Source organism: Nuphar pumila, chromosome 17 (assembly GCF_984573655.1).
Source record: "Nuphar pumila chromosome 17, dmNupPumi1.hap1.1, whole genome shotgun sequence".
NCBI classification, from domain to species: domain Eukaryota; kingdom Viridiplantae; phylum Streptophyta; class Magnoliopsida; order Nymphaeales; family Nymphaeaceae; genus Nuphar; species Nuphar pumila.
In genome coordinates, this window is record NC_143265.1 from 81,535,869 (window position 1) to 81,557,265 (window position 21,397).

The 21,397-nt window shown below is 39.2% G+C and overlaps 1 protein-coding gene across 1 annotated transcript; it reads left to right on the top strand.

Annotated features, from left to right (window-relative positions):
- Positions 1–9,021: 9,021 nt before the first annotated feature.
- On the top strand, positions 9,022–17,694 carry LOC149812472 (polyadenylate-binding protein-interacting protein 7-like). Its single transcript, XM_089993369.1, has 6 exons — positions 9,022–9,319; positions 12,552–13,445; positions 14,383–14,797; positions 14,922–14,992; positions 16,441–16,565; positions 17,126–17,694. Exons 2-6 carry the CDS (start codon positions 12,660–12,662, stop codon positions 17,427–17,429), a joined length of 1,701 nt encoding a protein of 566 aa, XP_089849495.1. The 5' UTR covers positions 9,022–9,319; positions 12,552–12,659; the 3' UTR covers positions 17,430–17,694.
- The last annotated feature ends 3,703 nt before the right edge of the window (positions 17,695–21,397 follow it).

The window sequence follows — 21,397 nt, forward strand, 5'->3', positions numbered from 1 at the left end:
CTCGAGCAATCCTGTGGCCATATAAAAATTTTCAGAGATGCTAATAACACAGAGCACACCGAACGATATGACTAATATGACGAATCTGAAGAAACAAAAGGGGGAAAATGGAACCTAAAACAGAGAAAAACACTAACTATGTTAAAAAATTTACTTGATACAGACATACTGGATCGTTGGAAGCACGATATGACTAATAATTTAAAAAAACTCTCTGAAACTAACATGATACAACCTAAATTGATTTCAGAAGATAGCATTATAACTTGCCGTTGTAAAAGGTTGTTTACACTGGTCTTTCCGTGTTCAACAGTTGAACAAGCATTTCCTTTACCTTCGACGGTGAGGCTCTTTGGGTGATTGAAACGAACATCACTTGGTTTGGCTATAGTTCCCCTCCTTTTTTTTGTTGTAAAACTTAGGCCCAATTACTGAGCAAGAATGTCAGGTAAATTCTTATTAACAACAAAAACTTTGTGAATTCTTCATTCATATGCTGATCGGCATGGCCAACCATCAGTCATACTAATCAGCTTAGAAATAAAAAAAAATATTAGGTAGAGTATTGATGACTCTGATTTAAGATTAGTAGCAAAGCACTTATTCTAAAGCATACCTTGGAGAGGACACCCGTTCCAGAATAAGGAGCATTCAACAGGATCTTGTTAGCCTTGACAAAAGTTTTCTTTGCAGTGAGCACACGCAAGTCAGCGTACATCGTGGTTACAACATTATTAACAACAAGTTGTCTTGCTGCCTCCTCCAGGACTCTCAAACGACCTTGGTTTATAGGATTTCTGACAAGACCAGGAGCCCGAATACCTGTTGCCTTAGAATCAAAAGCCTCAGAACGCAATTATACAGTAAATGGAATGAAACGTCATGATAATCCACCGTGAGTTCTAATAGCGAGGAGTAGGCAAAATGAAAGAGAAATTTATAGAGTGGCAATGAACAGATAAACTAATTTAAGATATCAGATCCAAAATTTAAATAGTAAATCCATTAACCGATTGATTTCAGACATTAAGATTATGCCTCAAACTGATCAACAAATCGAGCTCTAACATTAGTCCTTCAAAATTCAAACAACAAGTCGATTAGCCGATTGGGTGCAGGGCAGGTCAATTCCTGCTTGATACATAACTGTAAATCGATTCCTTACCTTTGCAGGGAATCCGAAAATCGACATATATTTCAAAATTAAAGCGATACCATCAGATGATTCCCCTTTTTCTTCTTTTTTTTTGTCACAATGAATCAATATGCTCCCATTATGACACATCTTAGAGTAATACTAATCCGCTTATCAAGACTCTTCCATCATAATGGATTTTACAGACCCAATCTAGGACAATCTATGAGCTAATAATCCCCGAAGAAAGGGTCGATTGCGCTGGATATGGGTGGGCCGATACATGATAAAAAGTATAAACATTATCTACAGAATGTAACAGATTATTAACATGGAACGGGAAATCGAAACTGATGAATAATCAAAAAATAGGAATTCGAAACTAGAGAATATGACCCAAATAATGTTGATTATCGAAATGTAACTAAAAATTGAATATAACATAGAGACTAAAATGGGAATAAAAGGGAAAAACATACAAAAAAATGTCAGAATCAGGGATTCCTTGGTTGTAGCGACAGGTGGGTCGACACTAAGGTCAACCCTACCATCTATGTCTTATGATAATAAAAAAGAAATGAAGGAGAATGAAATTTAAAACGAAGAAACATTGTAAAGAAATGAATATTTCACAAAAAATCAGAAAAGGGGAGGAAGAAAGGCTTACCTCAGTGGTGCTTCTGTAGTAGGATCGACTTACCTTAGTCAATTGGGGAAAAACTGGGAGAAGAAATAAGAAGAAGAAGAAGGATCGTATAAAATGGAGGGATGAAGAAGCGGTTTTGAAGAATTCCTTCAGGAGAGGGAGGTGTTCGAGAGGAGAAGGGAAGTAGATGCGGGGGTGAAATGTGATGGAGAATCGACCCCTCTGCAGGTCGGTTTTATAAGAAGTGGCCGTTAGGCCTTTTTTCAGATCCGGTCCCCCTTCTTTCAAATAATTTCAAAAAGGGTGGTTTTCTACGTTTCTGATTTTTTTTCAAAAGGGGGTTCCTTTACAGGTTCTTTTCAAAAGGGGTTTTCAAAATTGCGAAAAAGGGTTTTAAGATATATTTTTCTGATTTTTATTTTCTTGTTTTTTTTTGCTCTTTTCTTTACATTTTCTGTATTTTTTTGTGTTTTTGAAATAAAACTCTTAAAACTATGAAAAAATAAAGGATTTTAAATTATTTTTGCAAAATTTAAAAATATTTACAAAAGAAGGGTTTTATGAGAATTCGAGGTCATTCTTTGGAAATTTCTTCAGAAAACGGGTTTGGATCCAGGTTTTTAGGCAATATTCGAGTTTTGGACCTCGAATCGAGAAATACAGAGTAGTGGATTCAAACGGATACCGGATGAACTGTCTGAGCCTTTCAGAAATTATTTTTGGATTTTTTATAAATTCAGTTTGAAGATTGGATAAAGAGGCTCAGATTCAGGTTTTGACACTAGATTCGTACCCAAAATCGAGTCAGATATAGAAAATGGATTTTGATTCTAATGAATCCGAGAAATAACTAGAATTTTAGCTCAAAATCGACTCAATTACTCATAAAATGGGGGCCAGAGCAAAAAGTGAATATTTACAATATTTTGAAATTTTTGGGGTGTTCACAACCACCCAATGACGCTCTTCGGGTTTTCGCTGAACAGTGCTAGTTGGCGGGGACCCACCGTCGGTGGCCGATCGCCTCCCCTCACCAATAGGCTTCTCCTGACGGTGGTTACCAGCCACTACCAGGAACCCCAATACAATCGGGTTACTAGTTCGGCTAGGACACCCTGCGACCTCTCAGCTTGACCTGGTTCACTAAACAGACTCATCTCAGGAACTGGGTTCCTGCTCGGTTCCCATGTGCAGGACCCAATTTTGGGTGTTTGGGGTTCCGATTCGGTCCGGTTTCCGACTCCGAGCATCTTCGTTTTGGGTAATGCGGATTTGATCCAAGGTGTATGGCCTGCAGACTGGACCCAACACCCTAATTTTGGTCCATATAATCACATTCAAACCCAAATTGAACCTTATCAGAACCAGACAGAGCTCTAGTTTCAATATAGATCCAGTCAAAACCAGACCGATGCATATTTTGGATTTGGATCAGGATTAGACCAAGCCTATACCCCTCAAGCCCTGATCCTGACCCAACTCATTCTGGATCCTTATATTCTCAATCCAAGCACAATCCAGTTGGATGCTTACCAAACCCATTATCCAAACCACCAAAATCCAATTCCAACCTGTGAACCAACCTACCCCTCCCCCAACACCAACTATATCAACCCTTAGCCTACCTACAACCACCCAATTGTCCCCTTAATCTCCCACCAAGGCCTAACCCGATTAACCCACAACCCCTATTTGGACCCAACCAAAACCAGGGTCTGTTTCGTGGCGCAGCTCAGCCACCTGCTCCTCAAGGGTGTCATCTGGACCAACGTGCTCATATTCAAGCGGGTACACATCGTGGTCAGAGGCATGATGCAGATCTGTTTTGGGAACTTGAAGACGATGATGAGTTTTGTCACGATCACCCACCAGGATTAGTTCTGCATCAGCAGGAACGTGCGATTGAGTGTGTGGACACTTACGGGACTAGGTTGGACATCACTGAGTATGCAGGTCACCTTGATCTTGACACTTTCCTTGACTGGAGGCTTGTAGTAGACATGACATTTTCTGCTCACCGAGTTTTAGAGCACTGACGTGTAGATCTTGCAGCCACTCGTCTACGAGGTCCAGCGTTGTTGCGGTGGTTCGATCTTTGTCAGGTTCGATTGGGCTAATTAAGGTCTTGGACCCATGGAGATATGAGACGAAATGTGGCAGGCTATGGATGCCAAGTTCGTTCCTCTCAGCAGGCTTATCATCGATGCCTCTTACTTTGACAAGGCTCAAAGTTCTTGGCTGAATACACCTCTGATTTTCACCGCTTGAACCTACGAAATGGGCATCAAGAAATCGAGGATCAAACATATTACCAGGTATGTTACTGGCCTATTTGTGATGAATTAGCTTATTTATCAATATCAAATGTAGATCAAGCAACACAACATGCCTTGACCATTGCGAAAAAGTTTAAATGAAAGAACTAATTGCGACGACTTCCTGCGGGAGGCATATGATAGAATAATTAAGATGTGCCTTCCCAGTCAGGGGAGCACCCTCTTCTAGTATGGGAAGCGGCAAGTCTGCTAAAACAGACCCAAAGGCCACAACATGTACTGTGACTGATGAGCCTGCAGCCCATACTAGATCCAAGACTTGTGCTGCAAAAGAAGCAACTCGTTATTTTCGTTGTCATGGGCTCAAACACTTGGTAGCTTAGTGCCTGAGCAAGAGTGTAAATTTTGTCGATGTAGATTACAAGTCTGAAGAGTCTGGTCATGTAGAGTTGTCCGTAGATGGGGAGGTAGACAGGTATGTTCACGATGACACCGAAGCGATTGAGATTAGTCCTGAGGACATCGGTACATGCTCGTTTATTCGTCATGCCATGATTTCTCCTAAAACTCCTCACTCCAAAAAAAGGGTTGAGTAATAATATTTTTCACACTCAGTGCACTTTTAAGGGTTACTAAGTTTAATATGGGACAACATTACCATGACGAGTCATAACGTTGCCTCATCATGGTATTGTTGTCCCCATGGATGCATGTCATATCCTATTAGGCCGCCCATGGCAGTTTGATAGGAAAATAGTGCATATACGGGACAAGAACACCTACTCATTTTTGCTGCGTGATATGAACTTCAAACTTCTTCCCCATCGAGAGTCTTTTCATCTTAGTGTTCCTAAGCCAGTTAGGGAGATTAGACTGGGGTCTCTCTTACAAGGAGTTTGTGGAGTCGTATCACGAGGATGGTTATTGCTTAAGCTGTTGTAGTGAGAAAGGTTTGCAATATGATTCTAGATGTTTTTTCAATTGTGCAACCCCTAATTTTGAAATACCAGGACATCATGCTAGATGAGTTGCTTGATTTCGGGGTCTTCCTAACTTGCTTACTTATCGTATGAATTCAATTGAGAGTTTTGAATTACAACGGCAAGTAGGGAAACTCCTGCGCAAGGGCTTTATTCATGAGAGTGTTAGACCCTGTGCACTGCCAACTTTGTTGGCCCCAAAGAAGGATGTGAGTATGCGTATGTGTGTCGATAGTTGAGCGATCAATAAGATGCATAATTTTCTCGCTAGCCCAAGAATGTGAACTTGATGGTAGCCACTTTTTAAATCAACTTTTGAGACGACCTTAGAGCCAAACAGTAAATCAAGCATGTCATCTAGTCGATTATATGCACATTCCCATGTTGAAAAGACCCTTGAGGAGGATTATGCCATTTATAAGTCTCGGGTCGACAAAAATTGTCATGATGTCAATTTTGCAGAGGGTGATTTTGTCATTGTTTACTTGCGTCTTGAGTGTTTTCCTACTGGTACTTATGGTAAGTTGAGCCCATGAAAATTTAGTTTGTTTCGTGTATTAAAGCGTGTAGGGAACAATGCTTATGTCATTGAGTTGCATGAAGATTAGCAAATTTTGCCTTTCAATGTTGCTAATTTATATCCCTATCATGAGCAATCCAATTCGTCAGAGTTGAATTCTTTTCAAGGAAGAATGATGCAGGTGCAGAACAGGTCCATAATCGCCCAGAAGACCCAAACCCAAGTACACTTAAACCAACTTTGATGGAGGATGGTAGGTCCAACTCTCAAGCAGACCCAGTTGCGAATCGAGAGTCCGGTCAAGATGGCGGTACTCTTTGGAGGTCTATACGGAGTACAAGAGGACAACAAAGGCTCGCCTACGTACAGCTCATGCCCTTAGTTTACATCTCTTGGAGCCACAAGGGGGGTCCAATCAGATCACTTGGAGCCACAACGGGGGTCCAATCAGATCAATTCAGCAGTTTCACATGGTGGTGACCCACCTCCGATCCAGATTCATCAAAGCTAGGGTTTCTTATAAATACATTATTTTAGAGAGAGAGAGGACAATTTTTGGAGAAAGAGCCATTTTCTATTCCTTTTGCTATTTTAATTTCTCGTTATTAATTCCCTGCACCTTAACGTTAATTCTTTGATTCAATTCAGTTTGTTTCTGGTTTTATTGATCGTATTGAGAAACTTCATTAATGGAGCCCCCCTCGATTTACATCAACGGGTCTTAACCTGCCTGCCTTATTATATAACACTAATAAAAAAAGGTTAGGACAACAAAAGCTGTAGGAATTAAGAAAATAAAAAGAATATTTAAGGCTTGAAGGAGAAGCTTTAGAAGAAATGTGAAAGATTATAGGGTAATAGATAGAGATGTAAACGGTTCGGATTCAGGTAGGATGTAGCCAATACCAAATCTAACTTATTGGATATTGACTAATTGGACTCAATTTGTGTTGAAAAAAGCTAATGCCCAATCCGGCAAGATACATCTAATTGAATTCGGATATCCATTGGATTCATTCATGAAATCCAAACATGATTTCTAATTGGATTCAATTTTCTTAACCGAATCCGATTAATCAAACACCAAATTGGAGCGGATATCATATATATCCTATATGTTGAATCCCTAGTGACAGGCTGTAAAAATCGAGGCTTGCAATGCCAGACACATATTCGGGATAAAACTTGATGGCGATGATGATTGTAGACACATCAATTTTTCAAACGGTTTTAGGGTTTGCAAAATCTTGTTAGACCCGGTTCAGTTCAAAACTTGAGGATGCAATCCACGGAAAGGACAACGCAGACCACGATCCATGTGTCATGCCTCAAAACGGCTCAAGCCATATCTTTTCCGACGAAGTTTCGAAGTGCTTCAAAAGTGAAGCTCCGATTAATACATGGAGCCAGGTATAGTTTGTGAAATTTTATACCAGACTCGCGCCCAACCCGAGTTTCGATTAAGACCCACAAATTTTCAATGTAAAATTGATAAAAAAATATTATTTTACTGGGTATGGTTCATGTAGTTCTTATTGGGTCCTAATATAGTTTTTCTTATGGTGGGTCTGATTAGACCCAGGTCCAAACCCGATACCATACCCCAAAATCAGGGTCAAGTCTGGTTCCACCTGGGTCCTAACCAAACCCGACCAGTTGACACCCCTACTCCAAAGTGAAACTCAAAGAGAGAAGTTGTTTTGATCAAATCTCACATCATACATGCGTTCAACATGGTCAAAATAGTAGGAATGAAACCTTGGATCATAGTTTTTGGATGCAAAAATTTATTTTTTTAAAGTTTAAAATTGTTGTACATTGTACAACCCTCATAAATTTGATGTATACTATAGAAAAACATAACCCAAATACCAGTTTCTACTAAACTTGAATGTAAGTAGGATGAGATGTGCAAAAGACTGAAAAAAAAGTAAAAATATTGCATTTTCGACTAGGGGGTCCCTTACCCACGAGTGTAGAACTCATAATGGCACAAAATAACAGCTAGCTTCAATGATCATTTTAAGAGGGTTAATGAAAAGTTAGTCCCCGTTTTGGATGACACTATTAAACCTGGTTTTCATGTCTTTGGGATTAACTATAGGGTAGTTTATAAGGTAGGGACCAATATAAAAACACCTAATTAAAAAATAATAATAATAAAGAAGCTAACAGAATGCAAATGTGCCACCTGCCATACAAAGTACAATTCACTAACCAATAAATAATGAGTTTTTATATTATAACATTCGCTTAAATTTTACATGAAGAGCAGATATGTATTAACCGATTTTATATCCTAAGTTCCTAACTGTCCTAACTTCTAAGTGTTCAGAAATGCATAGGCACAGGTGTTTGCTTTATTTGAACCTAAGATGATTCTATATGGCTTATTTAGAGGAAAACATGTACTAAATAAGGTAAAAGTGTTCAAAAGTAAAATGACTCATTGCATTAAAATAATTAAATCTACGTGTAAATAAACACTATAAACACGTTTACATGTTTAGATTAAGCAAAAACACCTGCAACTATATTTTTGTTTAGGAGATTAAACTATTTAGGACCTGTTGATAAAAAACTAAAGAACTCACTCATTTAATCAAGCTTACTCAAGCTATTAAAGAACGCAAACATGAGCCTGAACTTTAACTTGTTTGAGTAAACCAGTTTTTTTTTCATCAGTAAATGCTCGGGGATGGCCACCCTCCTGTGAGAGAGCGAGAGTCTGAGGAGCCTTTTTTCGACAGAGAAAGCTGCGGTTAAGGCGTACCCCTACCAATTATACAATCATACTATTGGGATTTGAACTTGCAAAGTCCCAACACATGGTGACGTGAACTAATTGCTCCTGCCAGGCAAGCAGGGCTCGTTGGTGAGAGAGAGAGGGAGACGAGTTGGGTCAAGCATTTTGTGTTTAGGCTGGGCTCTATGCTTAGTTCCAACGAGCTGTGACCTTCATGTGCAACTTGTGGCTACACTTGTCAAGCTTAGTTTTTTTTTGGAAAATCGAAGGGAAAACCCCATCACCGACTGCACTTTGGCTGGCCTCCGGTTGGTAAAACCCTTAAGGTATCTCCCTGCCTACAGGGGGAGTATACCCAGCTTTGATCTTGCGGCAAAAGATTCTACTCGTGGGTTTCGAACTTGTGACGTCCTGTCAACTTGGTGACATTCATAAGTCTCTCCTATCAAATGAGCTGAGCCCTTGTGGGCATGCCAAGCTTAGTTTTATAAGCTCAGCTGAGATCGAGCCGAGCCAACTACGTCGTCTCTGTTTCTTTCACAGCCATCGGTAAAGTCAGCTCGTGTTGTTATTTGCTTCTTATGCAAGGGCATAACAGTAACTCAATCCGAAGTATTTCTCGGGGCGATGGCGTATCTGAAATTCTGACTCCTCGTGAGTGCATTTTGAAACCCATGAAAGCAATAAAAACAATGGGCGTATAAATAGTGGCTTACACGGATGGGGTCAGCCTTTGCGAGAGAGTGAGAGGAGGGGAAGGGGATGGGGTTTCTCCTCTTATGAGGCCTCTCTGTGGTGCTGGTGGGAGAAAGGGAGGGGTTTCGAACAGAAAATTAGGTTTTTTCTTGGCGGGAAGATCGATCTAGGGTTTAAGCTCTACGCCGTTTCTCTTAATTTCTTGGTTTTTTCCCGTTTTTTCTCTCGTTTTCTCTTGTTTTTTGTTCGCGATTTGCTGATGGACGTCCTTCTTTCTCTCATCTACACCGCGATCTCGTCTCTGATTGAGCTTATGAAAGGTACGGCTCCGCAGATCCGAACGGTGTGCTCCGATGGTTGCGTTTCTGCTGAATTTCTAGTATTTGTTGGCGTTTTAATCCATAGGATCCGGGGCAGAAGCTTTCTTTCATTCTCCGTAAAGATTGTTTATTTGGGAGCTTTGGGTTTTTACCTGAATTTTCTTCGGTCATCGTCTTCTTCTTCTCCGTCTTTTAACTGTATTTTGATGTGCCGTAAAGATTGTTTATTTCTGACTGGATGATATCCTAAGTAAATATTGGGAGCTTTGGGTTTTTACTGATTGTTAGAGTTAAAATTGGTAAGAATTATAAAGGTTTTGTATTTGACCTTCTTTTTAAAATCTTTTAGCCTATTCTTATCTATGGATGCACTCTTTATCTCTCTTTCTTTTTCTTCTTCCGTTTCTTGTGGGTTTCTGCGTGGAATTCTTCCTTTAGTTTTCTGAAATTTGAAATGCAATTATCTGTGCCAGCGAGGTTAGTACAAAATAGATTCTTGTTGGAAATCAATTGCAGCTCTGGAATTATGTTTTTGAGATTGGCCATGGAACTCTTTTGCTTTCAGATGGAGAGATCTTAAAATCTATTCCAGGTTGCTAGTCAGATGATCAAAGGAGTTCTAAACGTAAAAAATTTGAAGGGCTAAATCCTACCATTTACTTCTTGTACTTGATCAAATTTCTTTTGGATGTGTTCCTTGTTTATTGAATATGTTGCTGCAACAATATCTATTGTGAACCATCTATAATGTGCTTAAGTTTTTCTTTCTGTTTAGTGATGGTTTTCTCATTCTTCTCTTATCTTATTTATGAAACAATTGATTGCTTTCCATGAGAGTTATCAAGCATAAGCAAGAATTATCAGTTTGATTTTCTGGTAAATGTTTAGAAATATGTAACACATTGGGAGCCTCCTCTAGAAGCTGTATTTGATCGATGAGGATGAGTGGAAACTGGAACTCACATCATATACTTTGCAGGGCTATTACCTTTGTGCTTTTCTTTCTTTAAGGGGGCGTTTGTTACACTCCCACTCAAGTGAAGCCTCTTTCCTTTGGAAGGGCCACTTTGGAGGGAAAGTGCTTCCCCAAGGGAGGTGGTAGGAACCCATTTTGATATGAAACTTGTTTTTTTTTTCATTTATTTTGTGGATCCCAGCATGTATTTTCCATAGACATGTTTGTTTCACCCTTTGTAGGAAAGAGACCCTATTTCCTATGAAAGAGAACACTTTTCATAGGAAAGGACATGAAATAAACGCCCCTTAAAATTGTTTCATGTGGCATATGTTTTTGGGCTCCAGCACCATCTGCGTTGTCCAACATATGCCATAATACTTTGTGAAGCATAAATAGATTAAAGCATTCTGTTGTTAGCTTGAAGTAGTTTTGTCAGGCAGGATCATCTTTGTTTGAAATAAAAGAAAATAAATTGAGTTGGCTTTCTCTTTTTATGCTCAGCTTGTCCAAGTTAGATTGACTTTTATCAAGCTGTTAAACAGTTTTCCAGTCCAGTCATAGTTCATTTGTTTGGTTCAGCGGAATTACTTCATTGTCTTAAAAGATATCAATAATTTGAGGTATCATCATTGCTGAATTGCTTATTTTCTTTGTCTCTTGTGTGACATGCATGTTATATCTGCTTTTGATCAAGGTTGTTAAATGCGTAAAAAAATCTTATTTTTAATTACCCCCCAAATTCTAAAAAAATAAGAAAATAAGGAAAATATTAAAAAAAAAGTCATAATGCACCAAAAAATGATAAATAAAACCACAATATCACATATCAAACAATTATTAGCTGTATAAGACATCGAACATTTAATAATCAAGATAATATGCTATGAATAACATGCATATCTCACAAGAAAAATGAAACTGTGAAATAATATGCATATTAAACAACAAAACTAAGCTAATAAGTCACAAGATTCATAGTAGTACATGTTTACATAAACAAAAATAAAATCACAAAGTGTTTCTCAATACTTAAAAAATTTACATAATTTTTTTTTCAATGTTCAAATAAGAACGAAGACTTCTTTTTCTTCTTGCAAGAAATCAACCCCAAATCACTACCAAGTTCTTTTGGAATGAATATGAACTCACCCTAAGGGATCTTGTATGTTCCCCCAAAAAAGTCAAACTTAGTGCAACATAAATTGCACTAATTTTGTATCATAAGATACACCCTGTATCGTATGATACACCTAATACAATTACGATACACACCCATATTGAGATATGGGTGTGTATCATATCGTTTTCCCCCAAAGTAACGATATGTATCGTACCATATTGTACAATACTTACAACACTGCTTTTGACTCCTGCCATAACTCATGTTTCATTATTAGAATCAATTTAATTAATTGCTTTATCTGAACCTAACATCTGCCCTCCCTTCAAGCTGCATACAACTAGTTAAACCTGCTAGGGATTATAAGTCCTGTGTGGGCTTCATAACAGATAATTAGCATCTATATTTGCTAGATACCCAGCACTCTTTTTAATGAAATTATCAGTTTAAAGTTTTAAACTTCGACAAGAGAAATAGTATAGGTCCCATCTGTGATGGCTTGTGTCACACACCCCAATTTGTAACCACAAGCTTATCATCGAGTAATAGAAGGAAGCTAACGTTTATTCACCAACCTGAAGTTACACTAACTTTATTTACTCTGTTCCAAGCTCTCTAATGGCTCAAAGTTTCCTTCAGACATGTGAATAAGAAATGTCATGAAAGTTCCACTTGGTCGCTTCTAAGAATCATGACATTCCACCTGACAGTAAATATGAATGGATTCATAAAGACTACCACAGAAAAAAGTATTCATCATTCAAAGGAAAATCATATTAAATTTAATATGATTCATTTCTAGCAAAGAAAAATCAAATTTTGACACCAATTATCTGAGGTTTTTATCTTTTGAAATACAATCAGTTGACAAACTCCAATAATCATTGTAACACACAAAAGTCTTGGGAACAACCACTTGCATTGTTGGAAGTTGTTAGCTTCCAAGATGATCACAAGACTACCCCCTCTCTAGATATTTACTTAATTCCTGATGGTTAGAAAACTACAGAAAAAACGTGACTAGATTTTCTGCATTTTTCAGATATGTAAAGGATTGTATTTTCTTGAGATTTTCCATGTAAGAGCTCTGCTGTAGTAATTATGTTGCTTAGTCTATTTAATTCTTAATGGTCATTTTGATGTTTATTTTTCAGGTTTGGGGTAGCAGTTTGTGGCTGCTTCATCTTTCCCTTCCAGGAGGGTTCCCTACTCTCGTTGTCGTATGTGCTATAGGGTTATATCTATTAACATTATAATTAAAAATGAACTTATCTGCTAAGGACATTCAGAGCAACAAAAGCACGAAGCTGAATACATCGAGTAAGACAACAACTTTAAATCCAAATGCTGCAGAGTTTGTTCCTTCTGCTCTCAAGTCTTCTTCTGGAAGCGGCGGTTTTCTTGAGGTTGTGAAGATTGGTGCCACAGGTAGCTCAGGCAAGGCAATTTTAAATCGGACAGATTCCACTATTTCAAATAATTCAGATGAAGAGGCTCACCAGTTCTGGCGCCGGCAGCTTCCTGATGATATTACTCCAGATTTCAAGTTTATGGCTAGAGGTGAGCAGCCAGGTCCTAGTGATACATCACTTGCTGGTTTATCCTTGCATGATAGCATCAATCTGTCAGGGTTTTCCTCATCAGTGAGTGGCAATCAGTTGTTGAACAAGTCACAAGAAATTTCTTCTCATGGGGTTGGTGATACAAGTGCAAACAACAATATGTTATTTTATGTTCCAGCATATGGAGAAGATCAGTCATCATCGACTTTTTTGACATTGCCAACTAACCCATGGGACAAGCAGTTACTGAATGGTAATCAGCATTTGAACAAGGGAAGCGGAGGTCTTTCTTTCAATGGAGATTCTAGTGCTGGTTTTTTGAATGACTTTTTGAGTGAACAGGTGGGGCTCGATAATAGCATGACTAACCATATGGAACTCTTGGCGAAAGAATTTCCTGGTTTTGCTGCTGAAAGCCTGTTAGATGTTTACTATGCCAATGGATGTGATTTGAGCTCAACTATTGAGATGCTTGCACACCTTGAGGTATGAAGTTGTTGAGTCTGTATGAGCTAACTGTTCACATATGAATATGTCCTGAACTAGACTTGATGATCTATTGCCAGTTGACAGGCAAGTTTCCAGAAAATAATGCCCAATTTTCCCCTTTCATTGAGTTGGCTTTCGGGTTTCATTCAAATGCATTATCTATTTATGACCTCATTGTGAGCCAGCCCAGGGCCCATACCACTGTGTGTAGGACCAGCTCAGACTTGATTGGATGTCCATTAGAGTTAGACCCGATGGGTGTGACTACCTGGATCCAGTTTTGGCAGTGGAATAAACTAACCTGCAACTGGAGCTGCAACAACCATATGCTAGTGTGATCTGGGCCCAAACACATAAGGATATATGGTTATGGTGCAGTCTCTGTGCAGTTGTAAAATGTAGGAGCTGGATGCATGTTCATCTCATGTCTGGCTTGCTAAAATAGTATAATTTTAGGAGATCGTTAGTCTGAACTTTGCTTTGACCCCACCAGTTGCTGATCAAGCAGTACGGAATTTGGTCTTTTCTGGGAATCTGTGGAAAATTTTGGATGCTGAGAAACAAAAAAAGGAAGGAAAGTGTGGTGTAAGAATTAATTTTTAAGTGACTGCCTAAAACAGAGGCATTGTTGAAGTGATGACAAAAGTGGGTATACAAAAATGGAAAATGAGAGTTGATTTATGATTTTGTTCAGGGCAATTTGATAATTATTGCTATTGCCTTCTAGTCTTTTTGTATGTTTTTTATAAGTGATACAACATTGTTTCTTTGCCATCTCAGATATATGGTGTGTAAAGGATAGTATTTTCGTAAGCCACATTGATTTTGTCATTGTGTACTCAACTTGGTTAGTTCTGGTTTCCTCTCTATAGCCAAGGAGATATTGCTAAATAGATTTTTTTTCCCTTTTTCTTTTCCCATCTATAATTTGCAGCTTCAGGGAGATTTGGGGCTTATTCAAAATATCAGTTCGAAAACCTTGTCAGCACCAAACCTCAGTTCCCTTGACTTTCCTGCACTTCCAATAGCAGATTCTGAGAATGACCTGCCCAAGTATGCTGGAGATGATCTTGTGCAAGCTGTGAATCCCTATAGATCAATTGACAACGACAGTTTGCTTTTTGGAAAATCTAGTTTATCTGGTACATCTAGAAATGCAACAGCTTTTGCTTCAGCGGTGCGTAAACTTGCCTCACCTGAGTCTGGTCATTGGAAGTATGAAAAAAATGGTTCAACAGATATAAGTATGGGCTCAAGTAGAGGTTCCCAGCTTCTGAATGGCGACAGGTTGCAGAATTATGGCGTGGCACGTTCAGCTCCTGTCTGGCTTGAGACTGGAGATGTAGTGGGTAACTATCATGAGTAGATTGTTGTTCATCATCTTTCCTTTTTTTTTTGTTAATTTTCCCAATTATCTTAACGGGTTATTTAACTTCTGCATTGCATCTGCACATGGCAAAATTGGGATGGCAGAAAATATGTATTCAGAACTTAGGGAAGAAGCTCGTGATCATGCACGCATTCACAATGCTTACTTTGAACAGGTAATTCTTCTGCAAGACTTTACTCAGACATTGATAGAATCCACTGATTGCTGTGAAGCTATACCATTATAAAAAATATGACATCCCAAGACTCAGGGATATCCCAGCTCCTTCTCACCAAGTGATTTTTCAGTCTAGTATACATATAGTTGCCCTTTTTGGGGGGCTAGGCCAAGGGAAACAACCCAACACCCCCCTCCACCCCACCCCAAAAAAATAAAAAAGTGTGCACATTGGCAAGTCTCCACCCTTCAGCCCCCTCCCCCCTGCCTAGCACCCAGCTTCGACGCAAGGGATGCTCCCATGGGTTTTGAACTTGTGACGTCCCCTCAGCTTGGTGACATTCACAAGTTGCCTCTAGCAGATGAGGCGGAACCCTTGTGGGCTAAAGATGTCAATTGCCCCCTTCAAATTCTTAGTAAATCTTCTTTTGCCCCTTTGTTTGAATTTTTATAAGTTAATATTTTCTTTCATGTGCATGTGAGATGGTATTTATACCCAAATAAAAGAAAATTCCTTTACATATTCAATCTCAGTTAGGGGCATCTTAAATCCTTCTCGTCATCTCCTTTTAAAATTCCTTCTTGCACCCAATCGTTTTTTCCCTAAATTTTCCTTTTGTATGTTCCTCTTCTCTTTTAATAGGGATTCCTTGGTCGGAGAAGATTGATGTTCTGTTGTATTCCTATGTTTTCACACGAGCTTTAGCACAACGTATCTGTCAAAATGTTGCACTCACCAAGGGCATGCTTGCAATGCACTGTGATTTTTGGTTTCGGTGATTGTAAATCACAATCACCATACTTTCTCAAGGTTGGTGGAACATGAAAAAGTAGTTGTGATTGTGATTGCCAGCTGTGATTATTTTGCCTCTTTTTGCTTTGAAACTTGTGAAAGTAGATAACAAGGTTGGCCTTGTGATCTACTTTCTCAGCTTCTACTCAGCTTCTCCTTTCTCAAGCTTCTACTTTCTCACCTGTGATCAAAACAAACATGCCCTAAGATTTCCCCACAATTTCTGTGATCATACTCAGGGGTGGGTGATTTTTTTTTTTTGTGATTTCACTTTTCAGGATTTCAACTCAATAATTAATATATCATCTTTCCAACCTAAGGGAATCATCATAAGATGCATTTTTTTTTTCAACCTGAGTTAGTTGCATAACTTGTTATTCCAACCTTTTATTAGTCTTTTAGTTGTTACCTCTATAAATGCCTTTAGCTTCCAAAACACCAGATTCGCCAAATGTATTTGTGTTGCTGGAATATTTTGTAGTCCGCGTATGGTGGTGCCTCAAGCATATTGCCTTTACCATGATTTCATTCTTGGATTTGTCTGCCTATTTTAAATCTACCCTTTAAGCAAACAAATTATTGTACTTCTAATGAATCCCAATTCAGGAATTGCTATTAAATTTCTGATTGTACGTTCTGATGTATTTTGACAGGCAAGGCAGGCTTATCTTATTGGGAACAAGGCCTTATCTAAGGAGCTGAGCATAAAGGGGCAACTACACAATATGCATATGAAAGCATCTCATGGGAAAGCTAGAGAATCTATTTTCCGGCAGAGGTTGGTCACTTGTATCACATGGACACTTCACTTAGCTTGTATGTCCCGTGTTGATATGACACAACATAAGACACATCAGAACACTTCCTGGACACAGTCAAACAAAGTGTTGGACATGATCAACACTGTTTTTAACTTTTTCTATTTTTAATGATATTAATTGTCTATTTTATTTTTGCTTGCCTGTATTTTGTTTTGAAATTTGTGATTGGTTACATTGCCTGTCAGCTTTCAACTTGGTTTTCTTGTTATAACGAGTTAGCAATTTGCACTTAAGATGATATTCATGTTTTTGCTTTATATATACGTGGCCTGTGGTCATGTCCCCGTATCCTAGGTTTTACAAAACTCCTGTTTTGCCAAGCTTGTCCATGTCAAACCATGCCTGTGTCAACATCTATGTGACATAGTTGGTCACCTAATGGTCCATCGTTGCCTTTCCTTACATTCCCTTTCCCAATCCACCCCACCCCTCCCCTCCTCCAACACCAAACGACAGCCTTATACTGGCTTTTGTTTCGGCTATTGAAGTAAAAGGCTAACTCTATATTTTGATGTAGGAATCCATCTGCATCTAATGCCCAGGGGTACGGCAAAGGACAGGAGCGCATGATAGATTTGCATGGTTTGCACGTGAGTGAAGCTATACATGTTTTGAGGCATGAGCTCAGCGTCGTCAGAAACACTGCAAGAACAGCATCCCAGCGCCTGCAAGTGTACATCTGTGTGGGAACCGGGCACCACACAAAAGGATCTCGCATGCCTGCTAGGCTGCCAATCGCAGTCCAGAGATACCTGCTTGAAGAAGAGGGTCTGGAGTACAGCGAGCCACAGCCAGGACTGCTGCGAGTTGTGATATATTGACTCACTGTAAGGTATAGAAAGAAACACTCATTCCATTCTTGTATTTCTGTACATGAAAGAAAGTAGATACAAAAATCAAGGCCACCTGGTAAGAAAAAAAAAATTGTTCCTGTTTAAAGGTGACGTTCATGTCACGTTTTGGAATTTTTTTTTGGTGGGTACATGTAACCCCCATTTCTCTTACTTTATGTTCTGCTGTACGGGTAGTAAATTCTGCCTCCACCTTCCGGGGGCTGTTGTTTAAACCTCACCGACCTTGTCTCCATATGTGTTGATTAAATGCTGATCCTTCCAAGCTTAACAGGCCAATAATTTGCAGCTGTAAATCAAAGGTAAGGTTAAAATTTCTTCTGTGAATAGCAGAATAGCAGGTTTCTGGTGATTATGAAGCAGATAGACAAAAGAACAGGTGAAACGTAGGGATGCACACGAGCAGCTCGGCTTGCTCAAGCATGTGTATAGGCTCGACATGGCTGGAGCTCATCACGGGTCAGTGTTTAGCAGGATGCACACGGCCATGCTCGGCATGTACAAGCTTGGCACACCCAAAAACAAGATGTACAGGCTCGTTTCGAGCCTGAACCGAGCTGAGCCTATACATGCCGAGCCTGTGTCAGTGTTTCACACTAAGCACAACGGACGGAGCTTGTCCAGGCTTAGCAGGCATATATATATATATATATATATATATATATATATATATATATATATATATATATATATATATATATATATATATATATATATAGAGAGAGAGAGAGAGAGAGAGAGAGAGAGAGAGAGAGAGAGAGAGAGAGCATACCCATCGGTCACCGGGGTGGCAGGGCTTGAGAGGGGAAGAGAGAGAGCGAGAAAGAGTTGGGCCGGGGGTGGGGCTCGAGAAGGGGAGAGAGGTGCGATGGGGTGGAACTCAAGAAGGGGTGGATTGGGTGGAACGAGTTTGAAATATCCACAAAACTGAGCCTTATTGAGCCTACCAAACTTTATTGAGCTTGGTAGACCAATCAGGCTTGGCTCGTTTGCTTGGTTTGAGCCTCAAAGCTAGTACAAGCTCGGCTTGTTTATGGCATGAGCCTGAGCCGGCTTGGTTTGTTCATCCCTAATAAATCCGAGTGTTTTTGTATTACCATGAATAATTTAAAGTGTATTGTAACTTAATCGTGGGAGCTTTTCAAGATAGCCAAAAGTAAGCACCGTATGGCAGGCTGCAAACAATCAGCATCATTGATTACCGTTGAGCATGTTATCGCTTCTGTGAACGGCTTGTCAAAAACCAATGGATTGTTCAACTACATTATGTATCGAGAATGAGTCGATAAGTTGCAATTTTAAAACTTGAGCATAACTGGCCTGCCAGTTCCGATTAATGTTTTGGAGCTCAATGCGAATGGAAAACTCTTAACTGCGGAATGAATTCTGGGACATGTTAAACGAACATACATGAGAGATGGAAATCTTGCCCGTTCTTAGCGTGCTTGCAATCAGGGGTTCGCCCATGAAGACATGATTTTCTTGTACGGAAAATGACAGTACTGTATTCCAAAGATAAATTGTTTTCTGAAATGCCTTACAGTTCTTGAAATCTGCCAGATGTCCAAATTTATAAATTTTTGGCTGTAAAATGATCTTTTTAACCTTAGTACAAGTGTTTTTTTTTCAGATATACCAACTTCTCAAATATTTAAATGTGATTTTTTTTTAAATATGTAAATTTTTTCTTAAATATATGATTTTTCTCTTAAACATTGTAAATTTTCTTCTAAAGGCTTTAGCGATGCGTTAAAGGCTTTAGCGGCACTTTTGCAAATACTAGACACGGCACATGATGTTTTTTTGCCTGAAATCTCTTGAAATTCACAAATATAGTGTAACATTAGCAACCATGAGTTGCAAAGGTCCTCAAAATGTGATGACTCTTTTTACTAAAATCGTATAAGGGACACAATAGAGGACGTTTGCAAATGTGTATGAGAAAATTCATATATTTAAGAGAAAATTCACATATTTAGATATTTGAAAAGTTCACATATATGAAAGAAATTCACTTGTGTAAAAGGTAGAAAGGCCTTTTTGCAGTTGAGAAATTTGTGAATTTGGACATGGGGAGAACTTCAAAAATTATTAAGGCATTTTGAAAAATGCATCATTTTATCAATTTCTGTTTCTTGTACTCATCATGTCTCAACAGGATGTTTGCAAGAGAATCAGAATCCCTCTTTCCAGAAGCATTCTCTTGTTCTACCAAGAAACGAAAAGAATGCAAAGGCGAGTATGCATTGCCTATCCCGGCTCCAAAAGCAATTGTTCTCTCTCTCATATCAGGATTCTCAATTCTCAACAAAAATGGAAGGAAGATGCAACGTACTCAGTCATCCGTTTCTTGCAGATATCACATCGATCATGCTAAGCTAATTTTAGTTTCGGATTGATTTCTTTTCCTTTGATGATTTTGAATTCCCAAATGTCGCAATCAGTCTGGATTTGTAAGGCTGCAAAAGATTCAACTTTTTGCATAGAGTTCCCAGCTTTGATTTGATCTTCAGACCCAATCCAAGTTGGGTGAATTCCAAAAGAATCAAGCATTTTGAGAAAAATGACTCCACTAGTTTTTTCGTTTCTGATTGAGCTATATGAATGGAACGTATATCGATGCTTTTTTTTTATATCTTGTCAGTAATCCATCTCATCCAAAATTTCACGTTTTCAGATGCCCTAACCTAATAAGCTCTGATCTCTAATGCCATCGATTAGAACCTTTGAAGAACTGTATATCTTGGGAGTTTTCTGTTTTGCATGGTTCTGTTACTCGAGCTACAAAGGGTTATTAAATCAGACTCTCATGATCAAGGAAGCACGCGACAAGTGGTCTGGACGAAGCTGAGTAAATGGAGAGAGAGAGATGCAAGTGTGGACCAGCACAAGCACAAGTTGGTCATGGAATCAGCACAATACTGTTGCCACCGAGGTGGTATCCCATGTGGTAAGCAGGGTCCTGTCTCAAGTTGAAGGCTCAGGTTCGAATCCCTCTGCACATGGGGCTTAAGAGATATCTGGTAGGGGTCTGCCTAACCCCAGCTAGCCTTTAAAAAAAAATACTGTTGCCAAGTCCTTTTCATCTTGGGGCTCAAACAGTCTCTTCCAAAGGATTCATGTTTGACCTTAGTTGGTCACACAAATGTCTAATTAATTGAGTGCTCTCAATGGATAAAAGTTATAAGCTTTCAACATCTCCTGGCTGAATTTTCAATGTGTTTTTGAAGGAAAGAAAGATTATATTAAGGCCCTGTTTGGAAACTAGTAGCTGGGATGGAAAGTGACATTTGAGGAAGTGGCAGGTGCCAAATCCTAGAGGTGGTAGCCATCAATTCCATGCTTTAGCATAAATACAATGCCACTTCCAATCACAAATGAATTAACTCCCATCCTAACTACCAGTTTCCAAACAACCACCAGGTGGTAATTTGACTAACTTTTTGTCAAATGCATTAACTCCTATCCCAGTTCCTATATTTCAAACAGGCCGTAGGAGCAAGCTTTCATCCCATTAACATACAGTCAATAGGCGGGTCAACACAAAAACAGTTACTCAGAGTTCACATTAAGCATTTCAACTTCGGTCCTTCTCGACCTGAAATTCCTATTGGAGCTTGCATGGACCAATTTGATAGGAGGGATGGATGAACTAGAAGCAGAACCCGCAAACCAGCGGATCTGGTGGTCAACAATAGTTCAGACTTGGTAAAGGTTGTCGCGGCACCTGTAGTAGGGCAGAATACTTATCGCGATGCCCACAGACCAATTTATGATGTCTCACTCACTGATGTTCATCAAGCAGGCCACATGGGTTGGTTGGGGTCTTCTCTGACTAATGAGACCTCGATCCCGAAGCCTTCGGAGTATCTTTTTGACAGGCGCCTCTATCCGTAAGTGTGAGACTCTGAGCATTCATCACTAAGCTCTTGGGTAAA

Bases quoted from the DNA above. Each gene is read 5' to 3' on its own strand.
- LOC149812472 (XM_089993369.1), top strand. From the start codon at position 12,660: ATGAACTTATCTGCTAAGGACATTCAGAGCAACAAAAGCACGAAGCTG. The intron at 14,798-14,921 runs GTAACTATCATG...TTGGGATGGCAG, and splicing joins TGAGACTGGAGATGTAGTGG to AAAATATGTATTCAGAACTT. The intron at 16,566-17,125 runs GTTGGTCACTTG...ATTTTGATGTAG, and splicing joins GAATCTATTTTCCGGCAGAG to GAATCCATCTGCATCTAATG.